Below are 25,618 nucleotides of genomic sequence, written 5' to 3'. Positions count from 1 at the left end.
TCTTTCCTTTTAAAACAAACCCTGATGAAAGCACTTTCTGAAGAGTTTCTGTGCTCTCTGTCTTCAGAGAGGCTCACAAGAGGTGGAGACTGAGTAATCCTGAATTTAACAGGGTTATTTTGCAAAAAGGTATTTCATAAAGGATAGGATTATTATTTTCATTAAGCTGCATAGCAGGATTGTTTAAAAACCCTGCATGGAATTCCCAGGTTAGAGACACTGGAAGACAAATGAGAGTCTGGCTAAAATAAAAAGGGCATTGTTGGGAAAGAAGGCTTTTTTAACTTTGGCTGTTGAATCATGATCTTGCACTCCTCTTTTCCTTAGTGTTTGTTATATTTTTTTTTTATTTGGGGGGGGGGGGGGGGGGGGGAAGCAAGAGAAGGCTTTCCATGCCTTGAAAATCTGACTGTTCAGTTTACTGCTTATAAAGGAGGAAGAGTTTTAAAGGAGGAATGTGTGTGTGTGTTTGTGTGAAAATGACAAACGATTTTTCTTTTTTTTCTTATGGACATCATATCCCACATGTATAATTTTCTTTCATTTTTCAGCATCTCTTATTTGGTTTTTTTTGTTTCTATAACTGACATCACTTTTGCAGCACACACTTACAGCTCTCTCTTTTGATACCCTAGGTTGGTTTTATATTGTCTCAGGAGTCATGTCGAGAGTGGGCAAGATCTTCAGCTGTGCAAATCCTGGAGAAGCTCTAAATTCTTTCCTGGTGTGGAGAAGCTCTAAATTGTATTTTTTTTTTTTATTGTGTTTCTCAGCCTGTAGGAGCTAAAATAGTTTCCAAAATAAATGATCCTGGAAAAAATTACTTTCAGAATAAACGATCTGAAGCACAGTGCTGGAGTTACAGCTGCTGGAATGGTCCCATAAGACCCATTACACTGACCAACAATCGTCCTAGCCCAGCTCCCCAGGAAAGGCGTGAAGGGCTGGCACAGATGAATGCTGATAAGGTTTTTAGGAAATAGATCTTATTTATGAGAGAACCTTTGTATCACAGCTATATTCCACTCTAGACTAGACAGAAAATGTCTTTCACTATGATTTCTGAGTTTCAGAAAAAGTTCTTGAACTGAAGCAGTACTGATTCTCATGACAGATGGAAGTCCTTCTCTTGCCCTTATTGAGGCCAGGTTCCAGGCCTGGGCTCCTGTATGTTCTCCTAGTTAAGCTCTTTCCATTTGATATTTGACTATTCAAATATTAGAGGTACTGGGCACAGTGTCAAAAACAGTCATTTGGAGAGGGAAGATTTAATCCCTTTTTTTTTGTCCGTGCAGAAGTTAACACCAAAGAGGAGGAGCTGCAATGGAGGAGCAGAGGTGCTCCCAAACAGCATGAGGCTGAGCGAAGGGGACGGGCAAATGCAGGGCAGAGTGCTGAGTCTTGAGCTGTGTGGACAAGGGTTGTGGGTGTCTCCTCTCACAGCTGAGGGCAGGCTCTCTCTGAGGATACCTTCAGACGATGGTCTAATGCTTCCTTCGTGAGAGGAAGGTCTTCTGACCTTGGGCTCAGGCTTGGTGAGCCAATAGCGGTCGCAGCTACGAGGCGGGGGGGAGCAGCCTCACATCCAGCCTCTCACCGGGCATGTGCCTGCCCTCTCATCGCTTCCTCAGACTGCGTGGTACAGGTGGGGCCCTTCACCCGGGGCTGATCTGCTGTCCTGTGTTTTCCCAGTGTGAAAGGGATGGCAGAAGTGTACCCTAAGAATTCATAAACAATGTAAATACGTCTTTAGTGTGGCCTGAAGCTCCTCCTTGGACTTGAGAAGACTCTTCTAGCAATTCCATATCCACAGATGTACTTACCTGGAGGTAATTTCTGTTGAATGCAAGCTAATATATCTTATACTATAAATATGATACTTAATATGAACTTTGATATTTATCAAGTATATTGAAGCATGAAGTTTAAATAATTGGCAATACTGAAATAATAGCTCACTGAAACTTGCCTATTTGAAACAAGTTTGTGAGTCATAATATATTGCATAAGTTAAATGAGGCTTTAAAAGAGAATTGACCATCTTAACAGGCCAAATATGCTACCATGGAAACCCTGCTCTGTTATATTGGATTTCTTACACACAAAAAGCTATATCCTGTTGTAATTGTAAGACAATAGACATTTCCCAATCGATGCAGTTTCACTGATGGCCAACACTATGCAATGTGTTTGAAAAGAACTCAGAGGCATGGTGGCAGCTTTCACCAGGTTTCCTTCCCAAATGTAATTTTGGAGTTAATAAGAGCCTCCACCTCCCCTTACCCACGGCCCATTTCAGCCCACCAGGGCTATCAGTCTCTGCTGCAGCATGCAGAAGGGCCGGCCTCCAGCTCCCTGCAGCCCTGGGCAGCACTGAAAAGAGCCTGGCTCTGTCTTCTTTGCACCCTCCCTTCAGGTATTAATACACATTCATATGATCCCCCTGAGATTTCTCTTCTGCAGGCTGAACAGTCAAGCTCTCTCATCCTCTCCTGGTATGTCAGTTGCTCTAATCCCTTAATTGTCATCATGGCATTTCAGTGTAAGTGCTTATGTATGTAAATTTTAATAATGCACATAACAATTAATCCAAGGATGATAAATGAAATGCTAATTGGTAGTCTTGTAAATGTTGGGCAAAATTATAAAGTTGAATGTTTAAAGAAATCCAGAGTGATCCTGAATATTATTAAACACCTTGTATAGACAGTCCCATCTTTGGACAGCTACTATTTAAATTATTTCCTGGAGGGAGCTGTTGATCTTTGGTGTTGATCTTCAACTGTAATGTATCTACCTAGAAAGACGTCACTGGACTTGGCTCCTCTTCTGATCTCTTTTATACACACTCTGATTTATCTTTCCTCCTTACTTGGTTCTGTTCCCTAGTCTTTTCTTTCAACAGATTACATTCACCAAGCAAATGTTCGTTAGCTTCTGAAATGCAAATCAGTTCTTTGACCTTTTCCTCTTTAAGATCCCTGGTGCGTAAGTGTTTAATGACTTTATTAGACCAGGCCTAGAGGTACATTTAGTGTCTTCTCCCTGTCTGTGGCAAATAGCAGGTCCCCAGGAAGGATTTAAAGAACAAAGCAAAGAACAAACATGTGTTGTGCTGCTCCTCAGAGTGGTTTCCACCCTTTTACGCGATTTCAGGTCAAGGGCTTTGTGAGAGGAATATAGTACCTGTGGAGCTGTGAGTTCAGAAGGGCTGGATGTGGAGGGCTGCTTTCAGGACCAGCATTAGCCCACCGTGTTCCAGGTCTCTGTGAGGTCCATCAGTGGGAAGTGCAATTGCCTGTAGAGAGCCCCATCAGAAGACTGATGGATGGCACATTTAGTTATGCTGGTAAGTTATACCCCTGCTTGTTCTGTGTCTTTGTGAGTGGTGAGAGATGGTAGCATTGTCTTCCTGGTCTTCCTCTTGGCCCCTGGGCTGGCACTAGTAATGGGACATCTGGACATCTCCCTTTTCTTTCTTTTTGAGAATTATTAAGGAGGGGCTGGGGAGTGTGAGGAGGGTAATAGCAAAAAGTAATAATGAAAATGGCACACAGCAAAACAGAAGTCCAGCTATTGAGACAGCTGTTCTATATTACTTGAGACTGGAACCTGAATAGACTATTTCCATGTGATTTTCACAAGGCACAATTGTTTCCGAGGGCATGTGACACACTAGGAATTTGCTGGTATAGTTCCATTGGAAAGGGACTGACACTGCACATGTGTGTAGTTTCTGCTAGTAGGGAGATATATGTGTCTGTTCTCTTTTCAGTGCCATATTTTTTAAACACTGGAAATGGAGGGAGAATTTCTGTTTCAGACGTATCATGCATGAGTTTGAAGTGTGTGACGATCAAAAATCTACAGAAAAGCAGCCACTATTTTTTGTTGCTTATCTAAACTAACCAAGACCAGAACAGACCTGTTACTTTCCCTTCCACATGCCTCTGCTGGCTCCTTTCACGATTCCTGTGAAGTCATGACCTTCCAAGCTGTCAGGCAGCCTCTAACAATCAGCATTACAGTCTTTACACCTTTATACTAATTCTACCTCGGATTAAGCAGGAAAAAACATTGCAAAGTATATTTGTCTTTCTACATGCATACAGCTGAATTCAAATTGAAGATCTAGTATTACAGTATAGGAATGCAATACAGGTTGCTCAGTTAGTATTTCCCAGAAAGCTTCTGGAAAGATCACAATCCTAAGGTGTCCTTTTGACAGGTTTCCTCTTTCTACAAACTTGGTCTTACTAGAAGATTCATTTTTTGTGATCGTAAAATCATAGAAACATAGAATAGTTTGGGTTGGAGGGGACCTTAAAGATCAGCTAGTTCCACCCCCCTGCCATGGGCAGGGACACCTTCCACCAGACCAGGTTGCTCAGAGCCCCATCCAGCCTGGCCTTGAACACTTCCAGGGATGGGGCACGTACCACTGCAAATTCTTTTTTCCATTGCTTAATGTTTATCATGACCTGTGTCTATCTCTCATCTCTGACCAATTATCCAAAGGTCAACACATAATGCCAACTTCCATGTTACTTCATTGCCTACTGCTAATATTTTCTAACCAGTAACTCCCTTTTTTCCCTATGTCTGGGAAATGACAATTATAAACACCCCCCAAACCAGACCTGTTTTAATTCTTTGGTCCTTTCTACCTTGTTCACAGAAGTTCTGAATGATTTGTGCTAGCAGGCTGCACCAGCATCATACAGTCAGAAACAGATATTCTGTCCAGCAATTGCAATGGGACGGTGAAATGTGAGGATTAATGTGTGAGTACCTTCAGAAGAAGAAAATAGAGCATTTGGGTTTTTTTTTTAAATCTGAGAAGCCAGCAAGAACTAATGGATGGAAGGTAATACTAAGCAAATTTCAACTCAGGAAAAAAGGCACAGTTCTTTTACACCAAATACGATTAAGAATTTGAGGTGGGTACAAGCAACAGGGAGGAATTAATCCCTGGATACGTCCAAATTCAGACAGATTTCCTTTTATAGAACAAGTACTTCAGCCAGGTGATGTTTGACCATGTTTTATCAATTACATGGTGTCACCACACAAAAGTAGCACACAACTGAATAGACTATGAGGTATAAATAAGACGATCATAATGACTCTTCTGGCCTGAAACTTTGTTTCCAGTCAAGAGTTCCCACGCAATGGAAACCCTGAGCAGCTGACTGCAGTCCCTTTGTCAGGGAGAGGAGCAACAAACTCTTACTCCCTGAGGTGTCCTAAGCAATCCCAATGGTTGTTGTGATGTTGCTGATGTTGTCCTGTTGTAAATGCCCAGACATCTTGACAACCACACTCAGCTCAAGATTTTTTCCTCTCCTGTGCTGCTGTCGTATTTGTGTCACTTGGGGAACGCTGCCAGTGGATTGGATTGGGTACAAGTGTAACCAGACAGGCCACCGAGGCGGGGAGGGAGGACAGCTGTCCCAAGCATTCAAAGCTTTACATTCTGTGCTGCTCTGATGTGACTTGGGCCTCAAGATATTTTTTAAGCTGGAAGAAAGCCTTTTTTGGTCTTGCAGCTCTCTGAATCTGCCTACCTGTTATTTAGGATATGTTATGGTAGAATCCAGAGCAGTATCTTATGCTGTTTTATTGCAATAGAAATTCAAAATAAAAGAAACAGGCTTTTACTGCCCAAGGAGAAAAAAATTTACTGCCATCTCAAGCTATCTGTGTATCTGGAATCTAAAACTTCCTCAGATTAAAATGAAGAGTAATGGAAAAAAAATTTGATTCAGATATCAGTAAGCTAGGGATCAAAATGTATATACTTACATCTGTAAAAGTTTTTCAGTCAGCAATGTAAGTATTACCTTGAGATAAAAATATAGTTGCAGAGGAATACTCAGAGAGGCTAGCGTGTGAGACAAGACACAGGCTAGATGATCTATGAAAAAAAAATGAGAAGTACAAAATAAGAATAACTTGTCTAAGCTGTGTTTGAATGTGAAGAGTGTTTGTGTGGGGAATCCTACAGTCTTTATTTGGGTAAAAACACCCTTTGAAATCAAATGAATCTTTAACTTGAGGACCAAGGACACTAGTGGGTGACTAATTTAGTGACAACTGAATGCCAAAGAGTAAGAAGAGTAAATAATCTGTTGAATGGCATAGAGAAAGAATTCAGCAAAACCTCTCTGTCAGGAACACTTGCAGCCATACAATAACTGAGTAACAGTAGCGGTGATGGTGAGAACTGGTGACTTCCAAATGTAGCTTGATCTGAAGCACCAGAATATGGACCATAGAGAGAAACAGGAGTTAGAGGCTGGGATGGAATAATCAAGTAGAACTCTTCAGCCTGTCTCCTGTAATGAAACATTGCTTTGTTTTATGCAATGTGGTATTGCTTTTGAAGACCTGAAGAAGAAACCACAGAGGAGTTGGAGAAGGACCAGGGTGTCTCACTGAAACTTCTTCAAAACAGTGGTTTCTTCCTTTGTTGTTATTAAAAATGGCCAATGCTATCTACTAAGACAGTGTAAATTTGGGGCCTGCCTGGGACTGGCAGTCTTAGCACACCTCTTATTGTACCTGTCTGTGGTGGACTCAATCCTTTTGGTTATAACAACCAGAGAATCAAAGAAATCCAGCAGTAGTAAGGAACAGGAATTAAGGAGTCCAGCTGCTCTCATTCCTAAATAAAATTGTGCCTGATCTTAATTTCCAATAGGTCTTCCCTATTTACCATGAAATCTGGTCAGACCTCCACTGTATCATTCCTTCAAGCTGCTGTGGATGTAAGTCATTTAGCCCTGAAATCAAACAATATAATTTTTCTAATGAGAGTTACCTGCTTCCAGGCTTACTATTTTAGAGCACATTTATGAGCATATAAGTCAGATAGCACATCATGTGTGGCACGGGCCATACGCAGCATAGCTACATGCTTTCAGTGACATGCACTGATGGTTATGCCACAGAAAATCCAATAACCTTGAATAGTGGGATATGCCTGAACTTGATACCATTTGACGTTTTCGTATCAGCTCTCACATTGGACTCATCATGCAGGTGATCTGCTGTATGATCTGTTATGTATTCCTTTCCTTCTCCTTCACCCCTGTGAAAGAGGAGCAGATAATTTCCATGTTATCTGTGTGAGGCTATGTGGAGTGTGAGAATTTTTTTCTGTAAGATTATCTGACTGAGGACCATGTCAAATAGGATGATAAGGAAAAGAGGAAAGCCAAACACACAAACACAAAAAGTGCGACTAACTATTGATAAGAAAGTCAATAACCAGAAGTAAAATCTGGTTAGTGGCACTAATTGATAAGGATAGTGGAGTGTGAGAATACTTATTTCAGAAAGATGATCTGGTTAAGGAGCACCTAAATTCAGGTTGATAAGAAAAGGTGAAGGCTACAAACATACAGAGACACAGACCTGACAGACAATGATAGAGTTTATGAGAAGAAACAAACCTTGCCAGTCGTACTAATTGATGAGCTACTCCAGAAAAACTAACCTGGACTTTGAAACAGAAGATTATAACTGGAGTGGTTGGGATGGGGTGGGTGAGGATCCTGAATGCTGGACCAGAGGAATGGGAATTGGTAGATCTGTGCAAAGTGATGAAGAAATGTTTAGGGGAAGGAATCAGGGAGGAACAATGAGAGGAACAGACAGAAAGGGGTATAAAAGGGGTCGGTTATGTATAAAATAGGGCTGGTCATTACAGCGGCTGAGCCCTGTGTCTGACCACTGCAGTCTGTCCTGTCTTCTTTAAAACCTTTCTCAGCTATGTATAATCTCACTCTTCATCCCACGTATGAATGGTGCATGGACTGAGTGCTGTTACTTTGGGGACTGGTATGAGTGGAAGGGGTGCCAGCTATTTGTGCCCCTACACCCTACGTGTAGGTATTGAGTGCGAGGCCTGGGAGTGGGGTACCTGTGGGATGAGTGTATGAGTGCGTGCATCTGCGTGCAGTGAGCACTGACTTAGACCACAGACAGTAGGTGACCAGACAGCAAATGTGTGTGTGCTTGTGAACACAGAGAGCATCGTCTGTGTGTCTGCACTAGTGACCTTCAGTATCTGCCAGACCAAGAGGAGGAGGGGACAGGACCGCAGTCAGCGGGCGCAAACTGAAACACAGGAGGTTCTAAACATCAGGAAACCCTTTTTGTTTTTTACAGTGAGGGTGGTCAAGCATTGCACAGGTTGCTCAGGGAGGTTGTGTAGTCTCCATCCTTAGAGATATTCAAAGGCTCTTTGGACATGGTGCTGGGCAACTGGCTTTAGGTGGCCCTGCTTGAGCAGGTGGGCTGGGCACGATGACTTTCAGGGCTTGCTTCCAACCTCAACCATTCTGTGATTCTGTGACTGGGTTGCCTGTGCTTATTAAGTCTGGTGTAAGTCCTGTATGAAGGTGCTGTTACGAGCAGTAACCCCCACAGCCGGCAGCTACTAAAGCCTGAAGGCATTAAAATAGACTTTGCATGGTGCTCCCAGTGGTCCTTTGGGACTATAGGTGTCTTCCCTGCATTTCCCAGAGTGGTGAAGGCACATGACTGTAGTGTAACTAGTTCCAGTCTCTGTTTGCTTAAAACCTGTGGCTGTGTCTCTATTTAATCTGTTGATTAATCTGAGATTAGATGATAGAGATAGCTGTTGCTACAGTGGATATCTGCAGAGGGTGTCGTGTGACACTTGAATAATTATACTAGGGTAAGACAGACACCCTTATGGTCCTCATCTTTGCACTTGGCTGAAAAATAGATTTCATTGTAATAGCAAATGAAGAGGTGTCACTGAGCTGATATACTGCTATAGGGTCTCCTATGGTATGGTTTGTCTACATAACTACAGTTAACAAACTTGTAGTAAGTGCTGTTGGTTTTGTTAAGGTGTATCGCAAACACTTCCAAAAGATTTGATTAAATTAAGGAAAAAAAACCCAAAATCCCAACAACATTTGGAATGTGAGCTGTAACTTCACATCATTGGTGAGAGACTGTAATTTACTTGGCTCACCCTAAAATTTAGCAAAATGTATTTAGGTATGCATTCCCACTGGCTGAAGCACCAAGTTTAATTAAAGTATCACTGTCAGCCTGTTACCAGCTCTAGAGTACTTTATGTTGTTCAAAGCAGTGGAAAATATACTCGTGTTGCCACTTGCAGTAACTCATAAAACAAGTAGTTGAAACATTCTGCTGCACCAGGCAACCCCGTATTTTCTGTTTGTGGCTGAGCTAACCCTCTGTCAGCTTTTAAAAGAGGTGTTAAATCAAGAAGGGTATGAATCAGAGCTTTCCTGAGTCAGTAAAACCTTACCACTGACTCTGATGTACTCCAGAGTGGGTCCTTGGACTGCAGGGTGACACATTACCATTTAAATATCTTATAAATTATTGACTCACTGTAACTCACAGGTGTGTGTCTTCTTAGATATAAATAAGGATACTTACTAAGAGATTAATTTTATCTTAAGTTGCAGGGGAAAAAAATTCCAACATTTATATATTCAGGTATTTTAGTATTTGTTCAAAGGCTGGTACTAGAAGTGTCTGATGTTCTGGATGCAGTTCAGTCTAGTTCGGTTGGAATTACAAGTTGAAAAACCCTGTCTGACTGTTTAAAACAGCTTCCAGCAAGTGGTTTTTTTTTACAGCTGCCATCACCCTCTCTCCCAGGAGCTGCACAGCCTTCCCTTGGTTGCAAGTATCTCCTTTTTCTCCTCCTCCGAGTGTCTTGGCTCTTCCATGCTCTTATCTCCACACAGCCCATCTTAATTTCTGGGAAAGGTAGTTTTACCTTTTGGCAGTTCGCAGCTGCATGTAGCCAGCCTTACAATGCTTGTAAGTCGGGTGCCAAAAAAAAAAAAAAAGAAAAGGTTTTAATAAAGGAAGAGAAAATGCATGGAGAAAAATTAAAATAAGCAGAAAGCAGAAGGTAGAAAGAACTGTTTAAGTTTCTTAGGAGCAGAGATGGGGTTGTTCTCTCCCCCACCCCCCACCCACCCACCCCCCCAAAAGAAAAAAAAAAAAAAAGAAATAAGTAGGCAGTCAGGTGTGTTTTCCCTTGTGGATTTGTGCTCAGCTGCATGAACACATTTACAGTGCTGTCAGCAGTCAAGTGCATCTGTTACTGCTCTCTTGTTAGCAAATCTTCATAAGCAGGTGCACTGCCTCCAAAATTTATTTGAATTAGGTCTTTCAGGTGGTGGTATTCTCCTTTGAATAAGACACATTCTATTTGGTATATATATGGACCCCATACCTGATAATCCTGAACTTCTGCCCAAAGGTAATTGAGGAAAGAGCACAATTTGTTTTCACATGGTTGAATTTGTGTGCATTGTTTTGTCTCTCATTTGTAATGCCAAGGGAGATGCTAGGACCTTGGCAGCTGTGAAAGAAATCCAGGAGACTGTTCTATGATCACCAGTGCGCAGTATCTGTTGTTCTAGCATGGCTTTAGAAACTTTACCATAGGGCTTTGTGAATAATTAGGGCTGCCGCAGGGATAAGGAACTTCATTGCTAGTTACCAGTCTTTTAATTTATATGAAACTATAAATATGCTGCAAGCATTGACGTATTCACAAAGCTGGACTTCTGAAGCTGCCATACAAAGATGCATTAGGTTTTCTTGGAACTGGAGAAAGCTAAAAGCACAATGTCACTATTAAGGCACTTTTACAGGCCAAAAACTTACCTCTTCTGACACCATTTCATTTCATTACTGTTTTGATGTTTCCTCCAGTAGCTAAAAACCTAATGCATCTTTTTTCTGAGCTCCATTTCAGGTCTTCATGTTCCCCCTTTACTGGGGTAGTTGAGCCTTTACTTAAGCCTGTATCAATTAAACAACCCACATGTAGGGACTGGTATAAGATAAAGAGGTAGTTCTAAAATACCACATTCACAAAAGGATTTTAGCACATGCTCAGTTTTAAGTGCTTGAATAATCCTCTTGATACCCTGCTAAATCTCTGCTTTAAAAACACACCTTTTGGGGAAGAACTTCTATTTGGGAAGTGGAGGCATCAGGGAAAGATGTCTTCAGTGTCAGGAAGGAAGTTTGTTTGAGAACATAATGTAAATTATTTTACAATTAAAATGCTGTATAATTTTTGTGCTCTGCTACCTAAATTTCAATGCCACTGAATAGGACAATATTGCAGTTTCCCCTTCTATCCTGTATTGTGAATAGCTATGAAGAGGAGAATTTATTTATTGACTTACCTGGAGACAACGGGACTGGCCTCACTGTGTGGCTTGTTCTTGTCTATGGCATGTTCCCTACAACCCTCAGGATGCACTTTCATATTTTTGATATCTAACCACACCCCGAAGAAAGAACTTAAAATAGAAGAGAGTTCAAGTGTGAAGGCAGACAGAGCAGGCTGTACATTCCTCTATTTCTTTAAAGATAATAAATATAGAATAAGAAATTAAGAGCAGAGAATGCAATGAGAACTTTAAAGTTTTCATGAAAACCACTCTTACCTCCCATAGGAAAATGCAGTAGGAGAGAAAAGGAGCTGTGTAAGTAAAGTGGGTTTGTTCTGCTTTATTACGTGCTAATTACTTTGACAGCTGCTTCTGGAGCAACATCTATGCTCAGTACATATGCACTCATTCCAATGTGTCTGTCTCTGTAGATCTAATTCTGTCCAACAGAGTTATAATTTAAGATCGATGGGAGGAAGGGAGAAGTCTGTGTCAAGCAAATGGTAGTCCTAGACAATAAGAAAGTTTAGGAAAGTTCCTTACCAGAGCTATTTAGGAAACTTGGATTAATACTGTGAATGCAAGAAGAATGAGTTGGTTAATGGCTTTTCCATATTTTGCTCTGCTTCCCATACATGTATGCATAAGAAGCGAGCGTGACTTAAAAGAGCATTGTTCATATATCAAAGTTTTTTATATCAAGCACTGGAAGATCTTAATTGTCATTTAGTGACTTTGGTCTTGACCCTATTACTATATAAGTGAATTTAAAGATCTTGTTGTTTTGACATACTTTGAATATCAATAATTTCCCCGCTTATTGTGTGTTGCTGACTCACAGGATATTTGAGTCATTATGGGCCAAGTCATGAGGTGTGATTAGGTCTGCCATATAGCCAGGTTTTCCCAGATATAGTTGTCCTATTTCCAGACAGAATAGGAGGAATGCAATTATTGCTTCATGCTTGTTACAAAGGCTTTTCGGAGGTCCTGCGTTTCCTTCTCTTCCCTTCCCCTATATGGGCTCACATAACGGGACAAATCCCTGCGGGGTTGCATACCACCGGAATGGGGCAGAGTAACTGAGCCCATGCTCACCAGCTCTGCAGAGCCAGTGCTGCTACCCCATCGCATCTGGACATGTCAGAGCCACCACAGTGGTGCCTTGGAGCTTCTGGATAGAAATCTAGGAGCCCTACAGGCACCAAACCTCTATTTTAGTTGGTAGTAATCAGGAACCAGCAGGGTCTCACAGAACTGAGTGCTTTGGCTGTGTTTTTTTCTTTGCATGTACATGCCTCTGTCTATTCTTCCTACTTTACCTACAAGACACAGAGAAATCTCTCTCAGGTTCACTGGTGATATTATGGAGATGGAAACGGTGAGGAGGAATTGGGCTTTCTTTAAATGCATATTAATAGGCTTCTTATACTGTTGCTATGCCTTTACATGTTGCAGCCATGTTCTCAAATACAGGGAGCTCTTAAGGAGGCAATAGGGAGGCTCATTTTACAGCCTGAGGCACCAAGGGGATCTCATGTCTCTACTAATAAGATTCTGGAGTTTGCGTCTCCTCACTGGTCTTCTGAGTTACTGATTATTTCAAAATGTCAATATTTTCTAAATAAAAAGTTTAAACTGTTTTCTGACATTAAACTCTTTCCCATGTGCTTGGTGTTGCTGGAAAAAGAACCTTCAACTTTCAACACAAACAATAGCTTTTTTTTAGGAATAAGGTCTATCTTTTATTAAAATACAGTGTAAAACTGCATATGGGGTAGGGCTTTTCTTCTGCCTTTATATCAGACCCTTATTGCCTATTATGCTGACCTCAGTTTTGGGAGAATCACTTGGGTAGTTCTAAATATAGCACTGATCTGCCCTTAAATGGGCGTGAAGGGTCAGTAGCCTTTAGAGAGGAGAATTATTTTTGTTTTCCTCAGCCAGAGTTTACTAAGCTGGGAAAGGCTGGTCTTCCTCTTTGCTTCACAATTTTTCTAAATCCCTTGGTAAGTCCATTTTTCATCTAGGTTTTCCTTGTTCAGAACAAATGAGAGTGATTGTGGGAGGGTGTTGAGTGTTTTTCTGTAAAAAATAAATTACCTTCCTTGGGGAAAACAAGCAATAAGCAGGACACAGACTGATTTATGAAAAGACAAACAAAAAAGTTGAATCCTTTTATTCTGTGCATAGTCAGATTGATTTCATTGTGTATTACATTTCCTTTGTTTCTTTCTGCATACAAAGAACTACTTTATACCAGTCGATAGCTCTATTGGTATATGTGCTTCTCCAATTGCATATATATTGGCAGTGCCACTTTCTTGTGTGCTTATACTATATAGAGACAAAATGTGATTTCTCTGAAGTGTGTAAATAATTAAGCATAAAATTCTGTAGTAGCTGGCAAAACTACTTGGCATTCTAAGAACAGGGTGTAGCTAGAACAAAAATTTCTACTTTTATCTTTTGTCTACCATACTTTCAAGTACATGTCTTCAGGAGACACATTTCAGTTGTCTATATTGTTCTAGGCTATGTGATGTGCTCTCCCCCATATGAAAATTCCAGCAAAATGCCACTGATAGAGTCTTGGGAAATCATGTTCATGTTCTTGAAACTATGCCTGTGTGTTGATAATAGCTGTGAGTCAATGAATGTATCATAATGAAGGATAACGAAGGCTGAGATGATGGGAAGTGACTTCCACTATCTCACTGTCTCACATTCCTTGCTGTCCAGTTGATGTAATACACTTGCCAAGTGAAGGGAAATCTTAAAACTTTTTCAGAACATGTTGCAACTTTTTGTGCATTTGGAATTTTAGGATAACAGGGTTTCAAGTCAATGTGGACAAATTCAGCCTCATTTAATTCCCAGTCATCTAAGATCATGAATTCATGAGAAAGCATCTCCCTACCTGGGAGAGTACTCCCTTTTCAGATTTAATGAGAAAAGTAATGCGTGCATTTCTGTGGATGATATGAACCAGATTGAAAAATATTTCTGTTTAAAACTTTGTGAAACTAGGATAATACTATTCCCAAACAAAGGAAGTGTTATCAGTAAAACATAAGACCAGCTAGGATGTAGCTAAAGACATCAGAAAAGAAAAGACAAGGAATCTCAAAGCTTGCTGAGTAATATCTGGAATTCTACAGGGTTTTAGGAAATAAGAATTCCATATGCTTTTTTTTTTAATTCCAGAAGCATTTGTATTCTGTTATCAGAAAAGTTAAAACTGAATTCTTATTATGCAGAAGGAAAAAACTCTTTAATGGGAAAGAAAGAAGCATCCTAAAATGACAGTAGATTGTGTGGTTTTTTAAGTTCATCCTTTTTCACACACAGAACATAATTTTCTGTGTAAGTTCTAAATACACACATGCATATAGAGATAAAAGACCAGAGAGACATATTAGCATTTTAGAAGTTCATTACCAAAATGGAGAAGGTATTACCAGGCCCTCTACAAAGGTTGACAAAACAGGGCTTCCTGACAATACTTACCTTTGAACAATGTGGAGAACAGCAAGCAGAACTACAGACAGGTAGAGGAAACAATGCTTACATCACGGGAAAAACAGGACAAACCTTCAAGTCAATACAAATAGTTAAAAATACTTAAGAAATATGAGATACCAAGGAAGCAAGAATGAGGATATGCACTTAGGAGCAGGATGTACTGATCTTTCAGCCAGAATGAGGAGGACAGGCTACATGAGGGCAGGCAAGACCCGCAAATCGTTTCTGGCACTTCTGCAGATGGACAAGGACAGAGATGAGCAGAGAAAGTGCATGTTCCATAGTATAGCGTTGACAGGTCAGGCAAAGTACATGCTGTATAGTGCATTGCTCATGACAGGAGCCTCCAGAGTCTGGGAATTCAAGTTGTCTATCTATGGTGAGCACAACCGTGCTCTTCTTCCCATGGCATTTATCAGTCCCATCCATCAATTTATTTGGTCGTGTGCCTGCTCTATGAGGCTATGCGAATGATCATGCTAGAATTTACTGCCTGTCCTTTAAATCTTAAATTAACTTGCTTATCAAACTAACAATGTCTATATCAGACCCCTGGCTTCTCTGCTGAAGTATGTGGCCCCTTGTCATGTGGTCCTAGATTATTGCTTTCTATTCAGATCAGCATTACTATGGCATGAAACTATGCATATCCTGGCCTGGGAACTCTGCCTTTACTCATGATCAAGTATAAATTGTTGTATACATGCTACTAAGCATGTGGAAATGTATATGTGAACAGTTTAATTCATCTGTGTTTTATGTCATTAATCTTTAAGAACATTTTGACTGACTGAATAGTTTTGTTTGGGTTTAATAGTCTTCTGAGTGGTTTATACAGCACATAGATGAGTGCTATTTAGGTCCTTCTGATGTCCCTAGCATTTTCAGTCATAGAAATAAATAGGAATAATAAACAAAGAAGGTAGGAGTACAATGTCGCTGTGTTCCACCAAAAAAGTAGAGGATGAAAGACTAAATATTTTAGGATCATCTTGTCCTGTAACTTTAGGTCTTTTTTTTGAAAACTAGGGATGTTAAGAGGATCTGCATGGATGAAGTTCAAGGGTTGTTTGTGTCACACAGGCCATATATTTCAGCAAGTTCTCTGTAACTCTTGCAGTCACATACCACTAGAACTTAGTGAATAGAGCTTGAGATTTGCGTTTTAAATTGCTACAATTAACCAGAAAATAAATTTGTCTGTCTCTTGGCCTATTTATGCTTTTTTGTTGTTGTTGTCGAATTTTCAATTGCCCACTGGGAAGTGTTTTGGTTTGTTTTTTTTTTTCACCCAATGCCTCTGCCAAACTTCTACCTGCATCTTGATTTTGTGTCAGTTCCACCAATTGACCTCTCAGTATAATTAGGTCTCCAGACACTACCAGTAATAAAATCTTAGTTCACCTAAATCAACAACTTCAGCACGGCTAAGTTGTCATCCGCGTATGGTGTTATTTACTCTGTTAGTGGTGGGTTGACTAAATATTGGTATATATTTCAAACATCTCACATAAATGAGTATCAGTGGAAAACTGGGAAAAGTCAACACATTGTTCCTAGGAAGACAATAGAAATGTCTCTTATTATGAACTCAACATACCCTACATGCTCTGTGGACTCTGCTGAAGGTGGTTTTAGAGCAGGGCTCTGATTTTGCTCTTCAGGTACTTGTCTTTGCAGCACTATTAAGTATCAAATACATACTCTGCAAGCATCATTGAAATGAACTGATGATGATTATTACATTTGGAATTGTTGACAGGCTGCTCCCCTTTGTGTTAACAGAAGGCAAAATGAGTCTGGCTGTTAACGAGCTCAGTTAATTGCTTGCATGGAGGCTGGGAGTGGATGGCTATGCTTTTTTCTGTTCTAAGGGTGTTTGGGTAAATGTAAAAAAGATTTGAACCCAAATTTCAAGAAACCTTGGGTGCTGATTAATACGAGAAGATACGCTAATTACAGTGTAAGTTTTACATTTAGTGGAAAAGGCTGAACTGTAAACGACAAAGATGTTTTCTCCTTCCCCAAAAAATGAAAATAACCTGCACTGTGATCCATCTAGACACGTTGACATTACTCTGCAACCTTTCTATGTCAGATTGCAGTGGAAGTTACATGCATAGCAACATGTAAATCACATGTTGACAAATTCACAGAATTACTTAACTGGGCCACACGTAAACATGAGTAGCACTTGACAGATGAGTCAGCTTAATCTACAGGTTTGCCCTTTGCACCTTCATTCAGGTAAAAAGGCTAATTAAAATTAGAAAAGAGGGAACATTATACAATTAACTATCCAGTTAACATATGAACTATGGGGGAAGTCAAATGTCATATACACAACAGTCACACAGTTAGAAAGCAGGAAAACCCCCAGTATTTGGTGTCTGCAGGTATAGCATAACGTCATGTGCCAGTATCAAAACTAGGAGAAGCCAAGGATGCTCATGGATCTGTGTAACCATGTAACAGACAGTATGTCATATGGTGAGTTAGTAAGTCCATGTCAGCTCAGCATTGCACGAGGGCACCTAACTAAACTAGCATCTCTGCAAGGTGCTGCACTGTGCTGTACTAGCTTGGGTCATGTTAACTTTCTTATTTCTCTAGAAAGGTGGTAATATATTTCTTTAATGTTCCATAGCAACATTGTAAACCTGTTCTATTTTTGTCTTGCAGCGTCTGGTGTTTTGCCTAAAGCTCTCGTTCTTCAACGTGTGACTTGTCATTCTCATATCTCTTGAAAAAGGACTGAAAAGGTAACTATAGACTATGCAGAAGATGCAGCTATCAGGTGATAAATTGTAGAAACTCATCTCTTTAGGTCTCATGACTTTTTTTTTAATACGATGTAATATTGAGTATATTTACTGCTCTCTGGCAGAGACCTTTTTCCTGGAAAATTAAAACTAGCTGATTTAAGAATGTCATGACTTGGGGACATCTGACTCTGCTTTCAAATACCTGAAACTAAGTCAGCCACAGATGGAATTTATTACACAACTTAATCAATAACTAGCATTTCCTTTTGTTGGTAAATACTATGTACTGGAAATATGGTATTTACAGGTATTTTACTGTGTTTAAAGGTTCAATTTCTTAGCCTATAAACCACAGTTTGTGGTTTTTTTTGTTTGTTTGTTTGTTTGTTTGTTTTTGTTTTTTTTAAATTATTTGGGTTTAATTTTATACAGTTCAGGCAAAAAAACCCTGCCAAATGAGCACACAAAATGAAATGACTTGCTAGAAGAATTGCAGTCTTTCAATGAATCGTTATACATTCTTTCTGAAAATATGACGTGTTGTATAAGAAATCTAGCTCTCATTTTTCAAGAATAAATTGCTGCAATGAAATGTAGAAAATATTTTTTTTTTACACATACAATCTGGCTAGGAATATAATTAGAAAAAATTTTAACAAGCCACACTTTAAAAACTAATGCAAAAGTCTTGATAATATCTGTAATTTTTCAACAGTTTTATTATTGCTTCCCATTTTCAGATGGGGATTTTGCAAAATGATTTTTCAAAATATGAGATACTAATAAAAATTCCGTTATGTGACAGAAAACATCATTGCTTTCAGATTATGTAATAAACATTTAGAAACTTATTTTCAACAATATTTCATTAAGGTACATTGATTGCATGTACTTTTCACACAGTAAAAAGATTAATGAAACCAAAAAAATTACCTGGAATTCGAAAGGTTACAATGCAGTTATTTCTTCAATTTTGAACTAGATTCATTTTATCAGAAATTACTTTTCCCTGAAACAGTTTTAAATTGAATTTTAATGTGGATATTGCTCATTTTTGTCCCCAGAGCATGTATCTCCAGGTGTTTGATAGGGAACATAACACAGCCTAAAACTGGTCAGTACCAGTTGAAATTAAGTACCAGTACCTTTGAAATTAAGTAAAAGGGGCTCGTGTTACAGCTTAATGAGTTTATAAGACTTCTATTCAAATCCCCTTAAGCTTTCATTTGAGGTTTGTTATGAAGCTGCCTACTTATGGGTCTTCTTGTTACAAATGCAGACTTTTGGTGTGGGTCTGAGGAGTTCCCTCACAGGCAGGTTCTCCTTGGCAGGTCCGTGGCCGGGCAGGGTCAGGCTGTGAGGAGCCGGAGACCAGCTGGAGGCAGGGCTGAGGGCCCTGGGGTCTGGATGTGGCATCCTGGGCCATGGGCAGGGTGGGGGGAGCCCTGGGGGAGGCTAGGCAGGAACAGTCAGCCCCCAGGACGCTGACACCCTCTTGGTGTGGCCCCTGGATGAGCTAGTGTTGCTTCACTTCCCATGGGTAGCCCTGAGGTGGGTCCCTGGCCATGGCTCTGCCTGTGCCCCAGATGCTGGGGCAGAGCTAACAAACTGCATCCCCCATGGTGGAACAACGGGGGTGCTCCCCTTGCCTGCCAGAAGGAAATTAGATGTTATTGCAGGAATTTACTTGACTAAAATCCTCAGGATTTGGCCCAAGCTGCTTTATAGACTTTATATTGGGAAATTGCTCCTGTTGTCACTGAAGTGCAGCTGGGGAAGGTGTTGGCTGTTCAGTTGCCCCCTGGAATCCCTCACCGCTGTTTAGGCCAGGTGGCCCAGGACTAGAGAGCCCCATATCCAGCTGAGACTGTAAATGGGACTTATTCAGCAGACAGTAGTTACACAAGCTGGCACCTACTCAGCACATGGCTGGTAACATTCCCTACTTTCACAATAAGTTGTCATCATATTTCTAATGAGCCCAAAGAGGTAGGCACCTCTAGGTTCTTTTAATGCCATGGTTGGGAATTTGCTTAACTCCAATTCAGTGGGAAACATGCTCTTCCCACCCACACTGCTTCTGGGAGCTGCCTGAATGTTTCTGAGAACCTTCTACCCAATTACTGATCAAACTATGCCATGCTTTGGAGAAAGTCCACTGGAGGACAACCAGAATGATTGACAGTATAGAAAAAATAACCCATGAGAAAAGCTTTGTTTAGTTTAAACAAGAGAGCTGAAAGGAGATGTGAAAAAAAATCTTCAACAGGCTGCTGCAAAAATGGGTGAATACAGACTATATCTTGTTGTCATGGTGAATTGGACAAGAAACAGTGAGCATAAAAATTTGCAGCAAGGGGCAAAGTAAAAGGTTTGAAGAGCAAAGAGCTGGAACACCTGAAAATGCCCCAAAAGCTGTCAAATTTCCATCCCTGGAAATTTCTACAGAGATGTTAAATGACATCTGCAAAGAAGGGGAAAAATGATCCAACAAATTCTCTTCTAGCTTTATCATCTATGATTCCATAGCTTACACTGTGTGGCTGATAAGATATTGCCTGAGGTACCCATTTATATCATTGATGACTCTATTTGTCATAAACTGATGGAATTTTATACATTTGTATATGTACATGGACATCTAAGTATCAAAAAATATCAAACCTAATTGTCTGAAATATATGGCTAAATGTGATTTCACTCTCTGCAGGAACTGCTGATTGTAACAAACTGAAATATGTCTTCAGTAGCAGTGCCATTTTACCAGAGGAGGCACAAGCACTTTGATCAGTCCTATCGCAACATCCAGACAAGATATGTACTTGAGGAATATGCAGCAAGAAAGTAAGTGCCTTGTATTTTACATATGGAGCATAGAGAAGTTTCTATTTTGGGTAATCAGTTCTTAGAATCAAGATATTTAGCTTCCTCCTCTGTTCCCCAAAACTGTGATTTATTCAGAATGGTAGTTTTATCAATTCCTTCCATTGGGATGCTCGTCTATAGAGTGCCACCAGCATAGCTAGGCTTTCTAGCTACATTGCAATACAACCACACAGACATTTTACCTCAAGATCTGTCCTGTTTACTATTTCCAAATTGGAAATTCTTTTAGGCTTCAATTGAAACTCTGACTTAAAAAAATTGTCATTAAACTTGTAAATCACAGAAACAATTTTTTACCCATTCTTCCATGTGACGTGAGGATATGCTGTCTCCTGAAGCTGGCTATTCTTAATTATAGTTTTTGTCATTCAGTTTCCTTTTTAAAAATTAAATAAAGCTTTAACTCCTCTCATGTGAAATCTCAGAGTTTTAGCCACAAGATACATGATCTTTTTATTTCGAAGCCTGGAGCTTTGAATCTTGGCTGATTAAGAATCCCTGTCCTCCCTCCTTAGTAAGTAAGATGCCTAGCTAGCTGTCTAGCTTGTCCAGCTTCCCTTATGAAAGACAAGAGTTTATGCAGAAGGTTTTGTGAAGTACAGAAAGGCAGGAATATTTAGAAATAGAAAATGTTGTAGGGATTCTGTGTGATTTGTCTATTACACAGGTTGGTACCCTCATGGTTCACTGAAGTGTTATCACAGCACTTGAATGACTGAAGACTGAGATAAGTATAAATTTAATAGAACTGAATGAAATAAAATGCCTAATAATCTCCAGTGACAGATGATGGGCATTAAGCCCTTGAAGGGCAAGTGAGAAGCAGCACCCTAGTGCAGTCAAGGAGGGATGCAAAGCAGGTTTCTCACTGAACAGTGCTTGGTCATGGTATTCAGCTCATTTAAAGTTGTTTCTTATACTTTTGAGTTCATGTTTTACCAGAATTGCCGGGTTATAACAATGTCTTTTATATTTGAAGGGCAGCTTCAAGACAGGCTGCTTATTATGAATCAACTGGCTTGGGAAAAACAACATGTAGACTCTGTGCCAGGAGGGCACGCACCTTGGCTCACGAAGCAATACAAGAATCCAGGAAAAGGTAAAGCTCTGTTTGTCCCATCTGACCTGTGTAGTGGCTCTGGTACCATTTAGTATCACTCTTTTGCCCGGCCTCTTTTCAGAGTTGAAAAGACTGGAGGCTTCTCTGTCACTGTTCTTCAGTAATCTATTTTGGCTGGAATACTAAATGACTGAGTGTCACTTTCAATCTCACATTTCAACCCAGCGTCGTTCCCCTAATCCCCACTCTGACCCTCGAAAACAGCTTTAAAACCAAAATAAATTAGAATCTGCCTGGGATCCAAAAGTCAATTTTTAACTGATTCACTTCACTATTCCTAAATTTCTGACTTGGATCAATTTAAACATTTTGAGTTCTTTCCTTAATATCAAGAGGACTCACTGTCACATCTCAGTTACAGCCTTGATATGAAGTCCTATAGTAAATGTGCTGACAGCAATATTCCTGTTAGTGATTTTGACTGTTTCTTCTCTGCCATGCTCTACAATGACTGCACCAAAGACACAGAGAATTTTTACTACAAGAATGAATCCTGCATTTTTTGTAGAAAATGTGTTGCGAAAATCATATACATTCCTATGGTTCTGGTACTTTGATTGTTTTTAAATATATGTCCTAGAAACACAATGTTCTAGGAATATCAAAATAATTTGTATACTCTGATTTATTTTTTTAAAAACTGTCTTAATTTTTATCAATATAAAAAAATACATGGCAGAAAAAGGCTGGTATATAAAGTACATTGAAATGGTATGAAGAAATATTTTAAAAATACTATACAAATAATGTCTTGATCTACTGCTCACTGAAGCTTATGCAAGTCTTCTCATTTGCTTCACAGCATGCTGGGTTATGCTTTAAGAGTCTTACTGTATTCTACAATGACAGTCGTGTTAGAAATGCCTGATGTTCAGCTCCCTCCCTTTGTTCTGGTGGCAAGGCAAAGACTAGTGTAGGTTGATTACTGAATCAGCATGAATGCAGAAGCACGAGCTAGCTCCTTCTGAAAATGTTTATGAGTAGTTTTTTTTTAGGAATTCTAAAAAATCTATGGAGTTAGATTGTCAGGGAACAACCCACACATTTCTCAAAATGTTGTCTTTTATTTTTCAAAATGTTGTCTTTTCCTGGTAATTTCTACAATACTTCCCGCTCACCCTTCTCCAAGGACAGGTTTTTGGCATGCAGTCATTCATCAGATCCTTGTGGACACCTTGGTCTGTATCTTTGAGGTGAGGTGAGCTGATACAGCCCATGGAGCTATCACAGCTGGGTGCTAGAGCCAGGTGCTAGAGCCAAAGGAACACCGTAAGCAAGGCCCAACTGTTACCAGGGTGTGAGCAGTCACAGAACGTGCCTTCATTCCTCTTCCTTCTTGTGTCCATGGGAAGGAAAATTAGGGGCCAGAAGGAAGCCAGGCAGGTTCTTGATCTTGATTACCAGAGGACTAAGACCATGGGGTACCACATCTATGTGACCATGCCCAGCTTTCAAGACCTGAAGCTATGGTAGCATATATACAAGGGGAAAGAAAATGAAGGAAAATTCATATTCATTGCACATGCTCATTAGAATAGGCAGATAGGCTCTAAGAATGATTTCTAAACTTGATTTTAGATCTTGCTGATATGTTTACAGAGCCCTCAGTTGCCTAACGTGTATGAGTGACAATCTTAAAGCTTCATATTGGTTGCTTTTACCTGATATTTTTTCTTGTTGTACAGGACTCATGAACAAAAGTCTGATGCAAGTGAAGAGAAAAGGATCCGGTTTGCCAGTGAGTTGTCTGCTTTGGAAAAAGAGATTCACACAGCCAGACACCATGCTAGGGAACATCTGGATAGACTTGCTATACAAAGGATGGTACAGTACTGAACTTTTTTTGTGTTTATCCAAGCAGGATTGTAAGATATACTGAAATTTAGGCCCATGTTTCAAATACTAATAGAGGTTTAGAATCTTTTAATTGTGTGAATTTAAGATTAGATCTTCTACCCTATTTGAGTGTGGTGCTAGATGCTCCTTTTCTTTTCCTATATTTAATAGGTAGAAGAAAATATGGCTCTGGAAAGACATGCTCTTGAGGAAAGTATAAGTCGAGCTCCTGAAATTCTAGTGCGCCTGAGGTCTCACACTGTCTGGGAAAAGATGTCTGTGAGCCTTTGCTTCACTGTCCAGGGATTTCCCACCCCTGTTGTACAATGGTAAGAGACCGGCGTTTCCTAGCCCTCTAAAAATGTTGTTAAGCTTTTTTCATTTGGAAGTTATGGCATAACTGATAAGTGTCACATACATAATGGCTATGTTAAACCCCTTTATAATCCTCATAGATGTGCTGGATTGTAGCAGTTGATACTGCAGTGGAAGGAGTGGGAGGACAACTTACTGAATGGCCCTGTGCAGTACAAGAAGCAAACCTGAGTATTTCAGAAAGCAGACTGCGGAAGGCATTCCAGTCTTTCTGGAAATTGAGTTCTCTGTTGAAGTGGCAAATGGCAAAACAGCTCACAGGCTTTTGCTAAGCCTGGGTGAAGTTGCACAGCACCATTGTTGCTACGGGCTGTATCTGTTTTCGGTTTGTGTCAGCCTCTGTTGAGGTGGATATGAACGTAACATACCTAAACCAGCTCTCCTTTCCAGACAAGCGCTGTCCTATATATGTGAGAGCCCCAGGCTGGATTGTGAAGGTCTAACCTGAGGCACAATCTTGTGTTATTTCCCTTGTTTGTGCCAAAGTGCTTTACTGTGATCCAAGACAAAGTTTGCTTCCTGTGTGTCAGGGCTAGTGGACTGGAAAGTTCAAGCCACATGCCATCTTCTCTCTACTTCACTGCCTGCTCTTCTGGTTTGAGTGCACGTCTTCTCTTTCCACTTTCTTACTGCAATGATGGTCCCCCTTTGCCTTAATGGTCCAATGTGTATCTATCCATATCTACTGGAAAATGCTCTAAGCAGGTAGAGAAGATTTATACAGAGAGCTCAGATGATAGTAAATGATACCTGGATGTAAAAATCTACTAAATGAATGCACTGAATAGTACCTGATACTAATGAGTTCATTTTTTTCTTGATTGTCAGGTACAAAAATGAGGAATTGATTACCCCTGCAAGTGATCCAGTAAAGTACAGGATTGAAAGCAAATACGGAGTACATGTGTTGCATATAAACAGGTAGATTATTCTGGGGAAGACAACAGTTTTTAATGTCAAATACAATTAAAAATTCACACAAAAACTGCAAGAGAGTTGTTAAATTCAGCACACTTCTCTGTTGGTAGTTACATTTAAGCCGGAGAATGGTCACTAAGTTGCTGAATATTAAATCCTGAAAATGAAAAGAAAAATTAGATATTTCTATTATTTAACTACAGCAGTCTACAAGAAAATAGAAGAGGTAAGCAGCTGGAAGAATAGGTAAAAGCTGAAAGAATAACCAAAAGGAAGTTCCTTTTTAATTAGAATTATATCTTCTCAGCATTCAAAGTGGAAAATTGTCTGTGTATTTTATGGTCTTGCCATGATGAAGCTCTTTAAGGTAAGCAAAAATTAGGCTGGTCAGGGCAAGGCTGCTTAGTCTTCAGTATTTATTTTATTTCATGTTAGGTTCTGTTTACTTTTTGATCTCCTTTTCTTTGTTCTGCAAAAGGTAGGGAAGTGTAAATTTTTTTAAAAAAGTTCTAATGGAATTAATTTTAATTTAATTAATTTTATTTTTCAAAATTATGTTAACCTTGTGGTACAAAAAATGCCTGGGTAGAACAGTTTCCCAAAGTAATCCCATGCTGTCCTAATCAATTGAAATATTGCATGCTACATGTGACTCAATACAAGCTTTTTTTTAAAAAAATAAGAACCCAAAGAAAAATGAGGGCATGACTGTGGTATTTAAAAAAGAAAATTAATATCTAGAGCAGAGACACAAAACCCCCATTTTCATTTCTCCAGAACATGAGCATCAGCTGTGCTCAAACAGCTGGAATATTTGTGGCTAACGCTTAGCTGGCCAAACATTTCATCTTCTACCCTGTCTCCATCTGTCAGCAGTGGAAGCAGCCCTGAGCACAGCCTTGTGACATTAGTACAGAAAATAAGTGCATCATTCCTTCTGCTTTTGGGAAGGACTATTTGCCTTTGCCATTATGCAG

General features: G+C 39.9%; 1 protein-coding gene across 1 annotated transcript in view; it reads left to right on the top strand.

Annotated features, from left to right (window-relative positions):
* The first annotated feature begins 20,243 nt into the window (after positions 1 to 20,243).
* The window catches only part of MYOM2 (myomesin 2), a 77,884-nt gene continuing 72,509 nt past the window's right edge, over positions 20,244 to 25,618 (top strand). Inside the window, exons 1-5 of the mRNA XM_040598167.1 lie at positions 20,244 to 20,350; positions 21,372 to 21,491; positions 23,198 to 23,336; positions 23,520 to 23,677; positions 24,552 to 24,644. Of these exons, the coding sequence (XP_040454101.1) occupies positions 20,244 to 20,350; positions 21,372 to 21,491; positions 23,198 to 23,336; positions 23,520 to 23,677; positions 24,552 to 24,644 (617 nt within the window). The remainder of the gene's footprint in view (positions 20,351 to 21,371; positions 21,492 to 23,197; positions 23,337 to 23,519; positions 23,678 to 24,551; positions 24,645 to 25,618) is intronic.

This window comes from Falco naumanni, chromosome 6 (assembly GCF_017639655.2).
Source record: "Falco naumanni isolate bFalNau1 chromosome 6, bFalNau1.pat, whole genome shotgun sequence".
NCBI lineage: Eukaryota > Metazoa > Chordata > Aves > Falconiformes > Falconidae > Falco > Falco naumanni.
The sequence above is the reverse complement of the archived record's forward strand: the minus strand, read 5'-3'. Positions and strand labels throughout refer to the sequence as shown.